Source organism: Pteropus alecto, unplaced genomic scaffold (assembly GCF_000325575.1).
Source record: "Pteropus alecto unplaced genomic scaffold, ASM32557v1 scaffold50, whole genome shotgun sequence".
NCBI classification, from domain to species: domain Eukaryota; kingdom Metazoa; phylum Chordata; class Mammalia; order Chiroptera; family Pteropodidae; genus Pteropus; species Pteropus alecto.
In genome coordinates, this window is record NW_006431918.1 from 2,529,396 (window position 1) to 2,542,336 (window position 12,941).

Here is a 12,941-nt window from a genome sequence, read left to right on the forward strand (position 1 = left end):
TTATTCGGTAAATTGTTTCCTTACTTTATATCGCTCTGTATTCCCGAAAGAACTTGTATTTGATCTGATTTTTTCCTTATATATCCATGATAAATCTGACATAGCTTATAAATAAAAAAAAAACCCTAAACATTTATTAAAGTCTTCTGCAAGTTTAAGAACTATATAAAATTTCTGTTAGAGTCAATTGAGATTTCTAATGATACGTTCCTTATTTTAACTTTTGGCATTTTTCAGTGGCACTGAAATTAAAGTCCTAGCATGAGCAGCAGGACATATTCGAGAGGGCGATCAGGGCCATGAGGCAGGTGTGACCGTGCCACCTGGGCAAAATTGTTCTCATCGCCACCACATGCTTCTTTCTTCCAGTGACCTCTATGTCCGACCTCTCCTGGAGATTTAAAATCCAGACATTGTTATTGTTTTCTGTAACTCACATACTTACAATCAGGAGGCATCTTTTCCATAAATGTCGTGTAATATTCTTTTAGAAGTTCAAAATTTTCCTGATTAATACTTTCTTGCAAAGAGACATCTCCAAACCTAAAATAAATAAATAAATAAATAAAAAATGAAAGAAAGAAAATAGTCGTAGGTTATAAAATAGCCTCTGAAAGTAACACATTTTATCTTTCCTTTCAAAATAAATGGCAAGATTTCACACACGTTCCCGTCCCTACTGGCCCTGATTCCACCGATTCCTTTTGACACAACAAAACATGCTCTCACAACCATCGGATGTAAATCTGAATGAAATATCAAGTCTAAAACACCAGCCCCTGTGCTTGTACGTAATTGATACTCGGTTAATGTCAGTCTCTCCGCCTCTGCTGTATCTCTGAGGTATAAAATGACTCCTCTCTATTTATACCTCTTATTTTCCCCTCACCCATGGCATGTGAGGAGAGATCTAGGAGACCAGGAGTGGACACTGGGTGGCACACAGTCTTAAACACACTGTCATGTGCTGTAGGCACAGGCAGAGCCCTGCAACGTCCCAGGGAGAAGTTCTGCCAACTTTCTTTTCTTTTTCTTTTTTTTTTTTCTGTCCACACCATGAAGAACTAAAGCCTCTGCGTTGGTGTTCTTCTGCCTCTTTCTTAGGATACCTGCGTATCACTAACCTTGTGTTTTCTTTATGCATCTCTCAGGTTTAAACTTAAAATCCACTTGTCTCTCTATAGCAGGATGCTGTGCAAATGGCTTTCGTATGCGTCTCCATCCAGATATCTCCGTTCACATTTATATTTCTAATGTCAACTGAAAATTTCAGTGTGTATCATCCTAACCCACTTCAAATGCAACATAACCAAAAACTGAAACCACTTTCTTCTTTTATTTAGAAATAAACATATTCTGCCATTAACTCAGGTTACCCTCACTTCCTTACCTCACCCACTACACATTGATGTTTTCACATCTCTGGTATCCTTTCCTTTTTTTTCCTTATATGTTAGGTATTTAATTATCTCCATTCTAGACTGGAGATAAAGCCTCCCAAATACTCAAGTGCTATGCTGCCAGTCTCCGTCCCTTCCAATCCACCCTTTACATCAGCGGTCTCCAACCTTTTTTGCACCAGGGACCGGCGTTCCTATGAGGATTTAACGCCTGATGATCTGAGGTGGAGCTGAGGCGATGATGCTGGTGCTGGGGAGAAGCTGCAAATATAGACGAAGCTTCACTCACTTGCCTACTGCTCACTCCCTGCTGTGCGGTCCAGTTCCTACAGGAACTGGTCCGCGGCCCAGGAGTTGGGGACCTCTGCTTTACATCATTCTATGATTTACCAATATTTATTTAACATAAACTACATGTCAGGCATTGCAAATACAATAAATGAAGTGTTGAAAAAGTTCACCTAACACCATGTCATCATACCAGCTCACGAAACTTCACTGATTCTCCTCTTCCTGTGAAGACAAAGTCCAGTCTCCTGAGTGTAGCGTCCGGCTTCTGCACGAAGGCCACCCGAACCCCGGGAATGTAGTTCCACTCTTCTTCTCTACTAGCAGGTTCTGGTACCTTCGGGGCTTTTCACATGTGACTCCCCTTTTGACTAGAATATCTTACTTTCCCTGATAGCTTGATTTATTCCTATTCATCCTTCAGAGCCTTCTGGAAAGCTACTCATCTACTTTATGAGAGCTCCCTGATGAAACCCTTTCCTATCTATGAACCACTTTCTTTTCTCCACAATTCCTGCCCCTTCCACGAGTTTGCTTATTGCATGAGTCAGACTGAAATCCTATTTGTTGACCTGTCTTCCTTACTGTATAGTAAGTAATTTCAGGACAGGCATCGCATTTCTTCTTGTTACAGCCCATGCTCCCTGTGTCCCATAGGTTAGCAGAGTAGTGCCTCGTACAGAGTCAATGTTGAATCTTTATATTCAATTAAACTTGAAGGACAGGAACACAGACCCAGGAAACGCTACAGGAGAGTTTGCTTAAACTCTGAAATATACTCTTACAACTTTTTCAGACATTACAATCAACTAGTATTTTAAAAATACCACCCTTGCTAGAGTAACGTTAGCATTATGGACTGAATGTTTGCGTCCATCTAAAAGGCAAATGTCAAAGCCCTCACCCCCAGTGTGGCTGTGACTGGAGATGGGGGCTCTAAGGAAGTAATTAAGGTTGAATGAAGTCATGAGGGTGGGGCCCTGATCCAATAGGACAGCCATCCTTATAAAAAAAGGCAACAGAGAGTGGCATTCTCATTCTGCACACACAAAGAAGAGGTCATGTGAGTGCACAGCAAGAAAGCTGAAGAGAGTTCTCACAAGAAACCAAATGGGCTGGAATCCTGACCTTGAGCTTCTCATTCTCTGGAACTGTGAGAAATAAACTTCTGTTGTTTAAAAGTCCCCCATCTATGGTATTTTGTTGCGATAGTCCAAGTAGATTAATTACTGCTTACTTGTTTAATAATGGATATACATAACATACGTTTAGGCTATGAGTAAACATATAGTAAAATATCACACCTGGATTACATAGCATACATGACATATAGATGTTGCCTGGTAAAGCTCACAATCTAGAATCAGAAAAATGAAGCTCTGAGAACAGAGGACAAGTGATTTGCTCAAATCAATGGCTGATACTAGGGTGCCAGTCTTCCTCCTTCTCTTCATGGTTTTCTCTACTTTGCCACTTAGTGTCCTTTTCAAGTCTTATGTGTCTTATACAGCTTTCGGGTACGAAAAATGCATTTTTTTTAATACCCAAGAGAGATGAGAGAGAGAAAGGAAGGGAGGGACATTTTTAAAACAAAGTGACTAATAACTAAAATAGTCACAATGGCATGAATGATGCAAATAACCTAATCTAGAAGGCTTGAAAATACCATGCTAACTAGTCTTTGAAAAGTCTGTAAATGGGCAGGCTCACATCTGTCTCAAGACCACACTCATAGGCCTTAACTGATCTATTCAAACCCCAAACACTTTATACTCTGGCATACCAAAGAAAAAACAATTAATTTAGAGTATTGGTTCTTTATTTTTCCAAATAGTGTAATTTATGTTCATAAATATCGTCCACCTCGACCACTGAACTCGTGACACAAATACATAAAGATGACCTGAATATAATCTGATCTTCGATATTGATTTGCAAAAGGACTCGATTATCAAAGAAAACTTCTTGTACAAAGAATGAAATTATATTCTGATTTATGCATATTATAAGAGATTAATAACTTCCATACAGCTTGAATTTCAACATATAATACAAAGCTGCCATCTAATTTTATAATTGACAAGTGAGAATCATGAAAATCTATGCTGTCCAGGAAATATCTTTTGGATAAGAGCGAAAGAAGGAGAAATCATTGGAAAATAATAGATAAAAATAGGTACCTTGACCATCAATGAAATTCAAGAAGACTAAAAATGTAGTTGTACTTTTAGCTTAGTAAATTACATGGATAAAGGCCTAAAACATCCTTATCAAGTGATGGCAAAGAATATGCTAGGCACTTTGAAACTGCTAGCTGTAGGGGAAGGAGACATTTAGAGGGTGAATTATAGATAAGAAACCATTTTAAATACAAAAAACTATCAAACTCTCCAAAAGTTTTGCCTGTGGGGGAACTTCTCCAGCCAGGCCTTACAGTAAGATGATAACTACTTTCTCTAAATATTTAAAAAATGTCTTCTATGAACTTTAACTCTTATCAACATTTTTGATAGTCTCTACATGTGAACCATGTAGATGCAAAAGTAATTCCTCTCTCTGCTCGGAAAACTGTTTTTGACAGTGACTCTTGGAATCATATACAATTTACTTGTTGTTTGAGCAAGTTATTATGACAAGATGTGTAAACATCTCCCAACAACAACCATTTTAATAAATATAACAAAAGGGAAAAATGGACTGTTTTAAGTCCAGAAAATTTTGACATAACTATTAGTTGTTTAAAATGTTAAAGTACATATGAACATAAAAAATTCTAAAATTTGATGTACACATAGGTATTTTGTAAATGTGAAGAAAGTTACCCCACGTGAATATTTTAGTACTGGCAACAATATTTTCCTCAGCGTTTTGCTGCATTTAAATCTGATGTGGGCCAGGAATTCTTAAATATGAATATTTCCACTTGCCATATCAAATAACTTGGTACTGATAAAAAGAAAAGTGGTAGCAGCGAATCTACCTACATTCTAAGTGCAGGAACATGTAGAATTTCCCGGCACATATGAAACAATTAAAAAGAAAAACTGAAGTACAAACCTTATACCAGAAGCTTACCTCTCAGCAAGAGTTTGCTGTTCATTGATTCCAATGTTAAAAAGTACTGGGTACACATGAAGCAACTGCCCTTCTTTAATTTGCAGAGGCAGCGACTCAAACATCCTCGCTGGAAGTTTCACTTCTACCACGTAATGGTCACTGGAGAAAGTGGAGGACAATGAAAAGAAGCATTGCTTATTTCATTCTTTTTTTTTTTTTTTTATGTTATTTTAGATTCGTTGGTAAGAAACAATAAAACAGTTGGAATATAGCAATGATTTGGGTTTTTGGCTGTGATCTGCTTATTTTCTGTTATTAATTCAATAATTATTCATTCACTTGGCAAAGAGAATTGTTTACATGTTTGATTTCCCTCTGTTACTCTGAGTTCTTTTAGGAAAAGAAGAATGTTTATTTCATTTTTGTACACCAGGGCCATGTGCATAAGAGCTTCAATATTTGTTTTCTTGATTGAGTCATTTTAAAAACCCAACCAGTCTCAAGAATAAGAAAGTAATTTACTGATGAATTTTTCAATGTAGTGAAACTAATAAGCCAAATCATTTATAACATTTGTTAACAATCATGGCCTGATTGTTATTATTATTGATGAACCTCCCTGTCTGTAATGGTCTGATGAAAATGTAATGGTTTCATTATTTATGGTTAACCTTTGGGAGTTCCTGATCATTTTGCAACACTAGCATATCACAGGTACATTTTTTTTGGAAATTGAAAACTTCCATTAGAAATTTCCCCTAGTGTTTAATGTTGGAAATTTAAATTAGGATTCACAAAATATGGTCAACAAGATCAGCTGCTTATATATTTTGAAGCTTGATATCTTCTGTTGTAGTATGAATTGAGTATAGAAATGTGGAGGATTTTGTTCAGGATTTAGGAAAATCCACGTACTTCAAGAACTACATAGAGTGCTGGGGTAGTAATACATATATTGGGAAAAGAAGCACAGGAAATTAGAGTCACGGTTATTTTCACAAAAATAATTGTGAAATTATTTTTACTTTGTCTTATGCACGTGAATAATGAATTGTCATGGCAACATTTTTTGAAAAGACCCTCCATTTGCCATTGAATTGTCTTGGCATCTTTGTGGAAAATCGATTGATAAAAGTAATAGTGTATTTCTGGACTCTAAATCCTGTTCTGTTGATCTACATGTATATACTTATGCCAGTACTATATGGTCTCGATTATTGTAGTTTTTATAGTAAGTTTTGAAATCAGAAACTATAAGGCCTCCAACTTTGTTTCTCTTCTATACAATTGTTTTTGGCTTTATGGGTACTTTGCATTTTCATGTTTATTTCAGATTTAGCTTGCCAATTTCTGCAAAAAAAAAAACATACAACTAAGGTTTACATAGTGATTACATTGAATCTATAGATCAATTTGAGTAAAATGGTTGTCTAAACAATATTGAGAATTCCAATTTGTGAACATGGACTGTCTTTCCATCTATTGGCTCTTATTAATTTCTTTAAGCAATGTTTTGTGTCTTTTGTGTACAATTCTTAGAGTACTTTGTTGAATTTAGTTTGATGTAATTATTCTTTTGGATACAATTTTGAATGAAATTTCCTGAATCACCACTGTTTCTGACAGTCTTTCAAGAGTGTGCTTTTTTTTCTGCTCTCCAATACAAACCGAGTCAGCCTCTTCTGGTAGAAAAACTGCTGATTTCCATGACTCTTTTTCCTTAGTAAAACTATGCTAACGAGGTGGTGTTGATGGAAGCAACCTTTGTCAAAAATGCCACAGACTCCAAACTGTCTTATCCAGTGCTCACTAGTTTTCCATGAATAAGTACTTGTAATTTTGCATGTGCATTATTCCCTTAGTCCTAAAATGACTGTCTTAGACAATTCTGTCCAATTTTAACGTTGCTTTCTAGAGAGGGGATTTGCCAAGCTGCTCACTTTGCCATTCTAGAAGTCTCACTCCCATCCGTATGATAATTTTTGAATTAAGATACAGCCTGAAGAATTCCCTCAGAAACGGTGTCCTGTACTCTGCCTGGTAACGGCCTGGTAAGCTTCTTTTACAAACTGTGATAAAAGTATTCGTTCCTCACTTTTGAGAATAATCTTCATAGTAATACAGAGGGGTACTATTTTCCAAGTGTGTGCATGAGCAATATTATTCTTCTTTCTTCCAATGAATAACCAATTAAGTTTAAGTTTGCAGATGAAATATTTAGTTTTATGAGGTTGTGGTTTTTCTTTACATATAAGAAGCAGTCACCTTTCATTCCACCATATATCTTGGGGCATCCTTCACACAAAATTATCATATGCTTACTACAGTCAAGAAACTAAGTTTAGTTTGAACTTTCATACTTAGTCTCCTCTCCATCTTTCTCTGGCATAAACAGAGCTCTCACTTTTGTACACTCATATTTATTCATTGTGGTCTGAGAATGTTTCGAATTTCAACTATCCTCAGGCAGCACTGGAAAGCGGTAACACCAGAATGGTTTAAATTTGGAGGACTTCTGATCGAAATGATTTACCGTAGGACATAATTCTTCTGTTGGAGGTCTATACTACACACCATCATTTTTCTTAATTATTTCTGATATTCTGCCCATCATACACTGACCTTCGAAACTATTTATTTAAGACCATTCTCGGAAATCTCAGTCTGGGAGGGAATTGTCAAAAATAATTAAGAAAAATGATGGTATATACCCCCGATATAGAAATACATCTTTTCTAAAATGTTGCTGCTTTTAACAGAATTTAATATAAAGTCATCTCAAGAGTTATGATGCTATTAACCAAATGATTCCAGCAAAAGTAAAAATATCCAGAGCCTCAGAGTAGACAGTAATAAAGAGAAAAATGTTCTTCTCATGTATGCTGCTACTTTGAATTCCTTATTTCGTGGGGATATGTTCTCATACTTACTTCACGACAGTATAATCTATAAACAGTCATGAGACTTCTAGGAGTTTTTTTCAAGGTCTTCCCCTGTCATTTCACCTACGTTTCTTTTTCACCAAAAAAAAGGAAAAGAGAACAAAGGAAAAATTTCCAAGCTAAGCCTTAGTTCTTCTTGGCTCCTTCATCAGGTGTCAGTACGGAGAGCTAACAAAGCCTGGTCTTCAGGAAATGGGGTGCACTTACCGCCTTCCTGTTATAACTGGCAAGACATCATTGGATTTAGCTTCAATTATTTTAAATGCGACTTTCTTCAGATCTGAAATGCCAACAGCCATGTCCTCTAGCATTCCGATTTCATCACCTAAATGAGGGAAAAGGAACCTTGTTACAAACATACTATTTGAAGGAAATGTCACTGCTGGAATTTGTTCTAGTATTTTAGTAAACGAGTTTCTGAATGTAGTGAATCCATTTCAAATGCTTTTCCTGAAAGGCTGAAGGTTTTTATCAGTCAAATAAGAGCCATTTCAATGGACTCCAGCAGTTCATGTACCCTTAAAGGGAAGAAGTTGTATACATTTGCTGGGAGGCTAGAGAGACGTTTTTATTAAAAATTATTGGAGTGACATTGATTGATAAAATCAAATAAGTTTCAAGTGTACGATTCAACAGAATGTCATGTATATATTGCATTGTGTGTTCACCACCCATGTTTTAACTTCTTTATGAAACAAAGTGTCATGCAGATCTCTTTCTATCAGCAGGACTGACATTCGATTGCTATAAATAACAGAGATGGTTGAATTGAAGATCACTGACCTAGGCTCATACTAGTTTTATATGGTAATACACTGACAAATAAAGCCTAAGAGGGAGGTAATTAAGTACAATTCGAGATCAGTATGGTCCAATAGAAATATAATGTGAGTCACATATATAATTTTCTTTTACTGAGTTGTATTTTTGAGAGTAAAATAAAAGTTAACATTTATTTTAATAATAAATTTTACTTTAATCCAACATATCTAAAATATCATTTCATCTATAAATTGATATAAAATAATTATTAATATAAAACTTTTTTTATTAGTTATTGGAATCCGTATACACATATAGTACATATTGATTTGAACTAGGTATATTTTAAGTGCTCAACAGCCATACCAGGTTATGTACTAAACAATGCAGTTCTAGGCATTAGAAGGTTGGGACTTTCAAAATCCAGTCATTGAAACAAGTTGGCATAGAGCCTTTTATATTATAAAAGCCAGATGGCTTCTCAGGACTCCACTGTGAAATAATCTATAATTCCATTTTTATAACATAATGAGGATAAAAGTACAGTTATAGGTGAATAAAAAGAATTAAAAGTTAAATTATTTCTGTAAAGTTTGATGCAATAAAGATTTGCTTCTCATTTTAGCTGAAGAATCTATGGATCAAATATCCTTATGAATAGGAATATGATTTTAACATGTACTGAATGAAGCTATACTCACTGTATGTACTTAGCAGTCCTTCATATTGTACTATTAATCCCACTGTGTGAAGCTGCTGTAGGAAGCCAGGGTCATGCAAACTTGTGTGTAACTTGATGATAAAACCACAAACCAATCCAGCGAGCTAAAAAAAAAAAAAAATCATTGAAAAAATTGATGGGGGTCAGCAAACTTCAATTTAAAAATATCGAAGACTTCCGAGGAATCAGAGATTTAATTAAAAAATTTTCAAGTATGTATAACAAAATTCTTAACTATTTATATATCTATTTTGAATCCAGTTGACAGTCTGATCTAGTAAGGCTTGGGGAAGGCAGCATTGGGGGAAAGGGAAGAGCACGGACTTTTGAGTCGGGTTGATATGTCTGCAAATTCTGTCTCTACCATGTCTAGCAGTGAAACCGTAAAATGTTATTTAACATTTCCAAATATGATTAAAAATGGGTCTTTGCACATATAGAGACAAGAGTACTCATTTCATAGAGTCATTGAGAAAAACACAATGAAGAAATGTGTATCAGGCAGGGAATAAAGCTTGACACGCAGTTAGCTTCATTTGTCACTGGACTGTGCATAAAATAGTGGGGTACAGGGACAGTTTAGTTAAAATATTACCTTCCCCTGAAATGTTTAGATTGAGAGACCTCTGTCTCTTGCCCTCCCTGCATCTGTCTGCAAAACACAATCATCAGGGTGGAGGCTGGAGGGGAGAAGGAAGGCCCCAGTACAGCCTCTGTGATGGAGGCTGGCTGTGGTATTGTGGAATCGGGTTGGGAGTAGGCAAAGGAGCTGGTCCTGTAAACCTCCCGTTCAAGCCTTCCTGTTGGCAAATTTATTTTATAAACAAAAGAAGGCGTCATTATGAGACCTGTCCTGGGATTCATGAAGGAGATGTATAAATAGGGGATTGCGAACAGGCTCCTTTGCCAGTCCTGCTGGCCACCTGCAGTGCAAGGCAGCTGTCCCTTACACTGCGGACTGTACAGATACCCCAAGGCATAATACAGTGATAGGACAGGTGACCCTTTCCTTCACAGACCCTCTGTGCTGTGAAATAGAATGCACATTGCAGAGACTTAGCCACGTCTTTGCAGAAGTGAATACTTAAGGTCTTATAAACTGTTTTTATGCAATATTTGGTTCATATTTATTATGAATAAGAAAAACTGTGTACCAAAACTGTAAGGAAAGGATCCCTTTAAACACAAAACTGCTCAAGAAAGATGTCTGTCCTCACCAAGGGTCACATTGAACCACCCGGCACAGTGCTGTGCTCGCGACAACGAGAGGCACCTACTGCTTGGCTGAAGACAATGTCTCTTCTCAGAGTCAGCATCAGACACTGGGGCAAGCTGTAAGCAAGTTCCTGAAGGAGCACGAAGGTCAAGGATTGCTTGGCTCGGTTCACCACCTCTCCCATGCAGTCCTTCAGGGTGAGGATGAGGGGGTACAACTGTTCGTACCAGTCCTCTGGGAGGGGCAAAAGGGGGTGCAAAAACAGTGGGGTAAATAAAGGAAAGTCTTGGAGGACAGATCCAATCTATTATTTTTTCAGTCAAGTTATACATATTGTTAAGGATTCGCAAAGATTAGATTAGAAGGTCTTCGATTCAAGTCTCTCCTCTGAACTCCAGAAGTCTATAACCAGCCATCCACTGGACTGGACCTCTGCACTTGGGTGTATTTAAGATATTTATATTAGAACCCCTCTCCTCTCGGCTCATCTCCCATCTGTGCAGTCTTCGTCTTAGTGGATGGTGCCACCAGACTCTTCCTATGCTGGAAACAAGTTTTCCTGGACTTCTACAGTCTTCACATTTACTGGGTCATTAAAATAGTCCTAGGACTGTAATACCATCAAATATTCACCTTCTCCTTGCCCGCTCCCATCCGCACTTATTACCTCCTTGGATCACTTTCTGTCCCACTCCCTAACTGATCTACCTTCCTACAGCTACACCTCACTCAAATTCTTCTCAAGTGTTGCTAGAGGCAACTTTCTAATCCGTTTGAATCCGATCTCATTACTCACTTTCTTGCTTCCTTGCTTAAAATCTTTAAAAGACACTAAAGCATTCACAATAAAGTCCAAATGCATATAAGATCCTCCATGACCTGACCTCTGCCTACCTGTCTAGTCTCATCTCTCAGAACTTCTTCCCTTGCCATCTTGAGTCCTAGTGAACTGAACAAAATGTATTTCCCAAAACCTGTCCTGCTCTCTCATCTCAGTGTCTCTGCAAATCTCATCTCCAATCCTGGAGCACTCTTCATCTGTTTAGCTTCTTGACAAGCACCTTATCTTACCTGTAGACTCGGTTCAGATTTTCTGTCTTCCTGGACCTCCCTCCTGACTAACAAAAGTAACATAACCCGTTTGCTAAAGTTTGGGTTGAGTTCACTTCTTTCCCTGCCCACAGCTCCTTTTCCTTACAGTTCCTATGCACTGTTTGCTCTGCCAGAAATTTCACTGAGGGTAAAGAAATTTATATTTTAATCACTGAATTTCCAGAACCTAGCATAGTATCTAACATATAGCAGATGTTCAATCAGTTTTAACTGAATGAGTAAAGTTACAATAAAGATAACAAGTCTTTTCATATATAGACAAGTACAAAAAAAATCAATTTTGACAGTATTTGGAATTTGAATAGATTTCTCTTCAAACAAAAATACAAAATTGAAGCCAACTGTACTTTTCCTTTGTCTAGGTTTTTACCATGTTTCAATTATGTAATTGACTTTGGCATATGATATAGAAACAAGGTATAATATTCCACTTCAGTTTATTTGAAAATCAAAGCCCTGAAAAATGTCAAAAATTATAAATTTCAGGCCGTGTGACATTCTATTAAAGCATAAATATATTAATAGTATGACAGATAAGATTTAATAGAAATGAGTGTGTGCTGGAAAATTAATTTTAAATCAGGATCTGAAATAATATGAACTTCTCAGCACAGAAGTGTAAGTTTCATTGTGAGTAATGTGAGTGGTCAATAACCAGTTAAGACCTTGGAAGAGTTATAGAGAACGATAAAAAGAATCATGATCACTATTGTACCATGTCTATTGCCACTTATTTATTTTATGCTGTGGTGTAATAAACTAGATGAAATAAACCCAAATGGTTGAAAGGGTAATTAATGATCTTAACTTAATAAAAAGATATGCTCTTGTTAATAACCTGTGCAAATGCTTATATAATGCTATAATGAAACATGCATTAGGAACATTAGGAGTTGTTATTTAAAATATTGTAGAATTAAGTGTTATGATAGCAATAAAAATCACCAGAGAAAGGGGAATTCAATGAAGACCTATTAAATCTGTAATCATTTAATAAAGGACTCACTCACGGGCAACCTAGGATGAGATACGAACAATGGCTCCATTTGAACAAGCATTGGACAACTATTTATTCTATGTCATTACTGTACGTAAAAAAGGCAAATGGAGATACATCAGACTTCGTTTCAGAATAAAAGACATATCAATAGATATCAAGAAGGAATAATTCCATATTCCTAGTTTATTCATATTTATATTATTTTATCTCTCATTCTCTCCTATTTTTTTATTTCGTTATTGTTCTCAATATGAATGTCTAGACTAATACATGCACACAAGAACAAAACAAATATTTCAATAAAATGACCCAGATGTAGATCTTAAAAGATGACTGACTATAAACCAATTTTTTGTGCTTAGGTCTATAGAGAGCAGTTTCTGCTAAAGAATTCTCAAACATAAAATAAAATTTGTGTTCAGTAGGTGGCGCTGCTTTCTCA

The 12,941-nt window shown here is 36.4% G+C and overlaps 1 protein-coding gene across 2 annotated transcripts in view; it reads right to left on the reverse strand.

The window, feature by feature from the left end:
* Nucleotides 1–12,941, reverse strand: part of INPP4B (inositol polyphosphate-4-phosphatase type II B) — a 557,392-nt gene that overhangs the window by 45,086 nt on the left and 499,365 nt on the right. For both annotated transcript variants that reach the window (XM_006906232.3, XM_025042642.1), the window contains 5 exons: nt 10,448–10,620; nt 9,151–9,274; nt 7,895–8,012; nt 4,764–4,904; nt 446–543 (listed from right to left, as the gene is read on the reverse strand). In XM_006906232.3, coding sequence (XP_006906294.1) covers nt 446–543; nt 4,764–4,904; nt 7,895–8,012; nt 9,151–9,274; nt 10,448–10,620 — 654 coding nt within the window. The remainder of the gene's footprint in view (nt 1–445; nt 544–4,763; nt 4,905–7,894; nt 8,013–9,150; nt 9,275–10,447; nt 10,621–12,941) is intronic.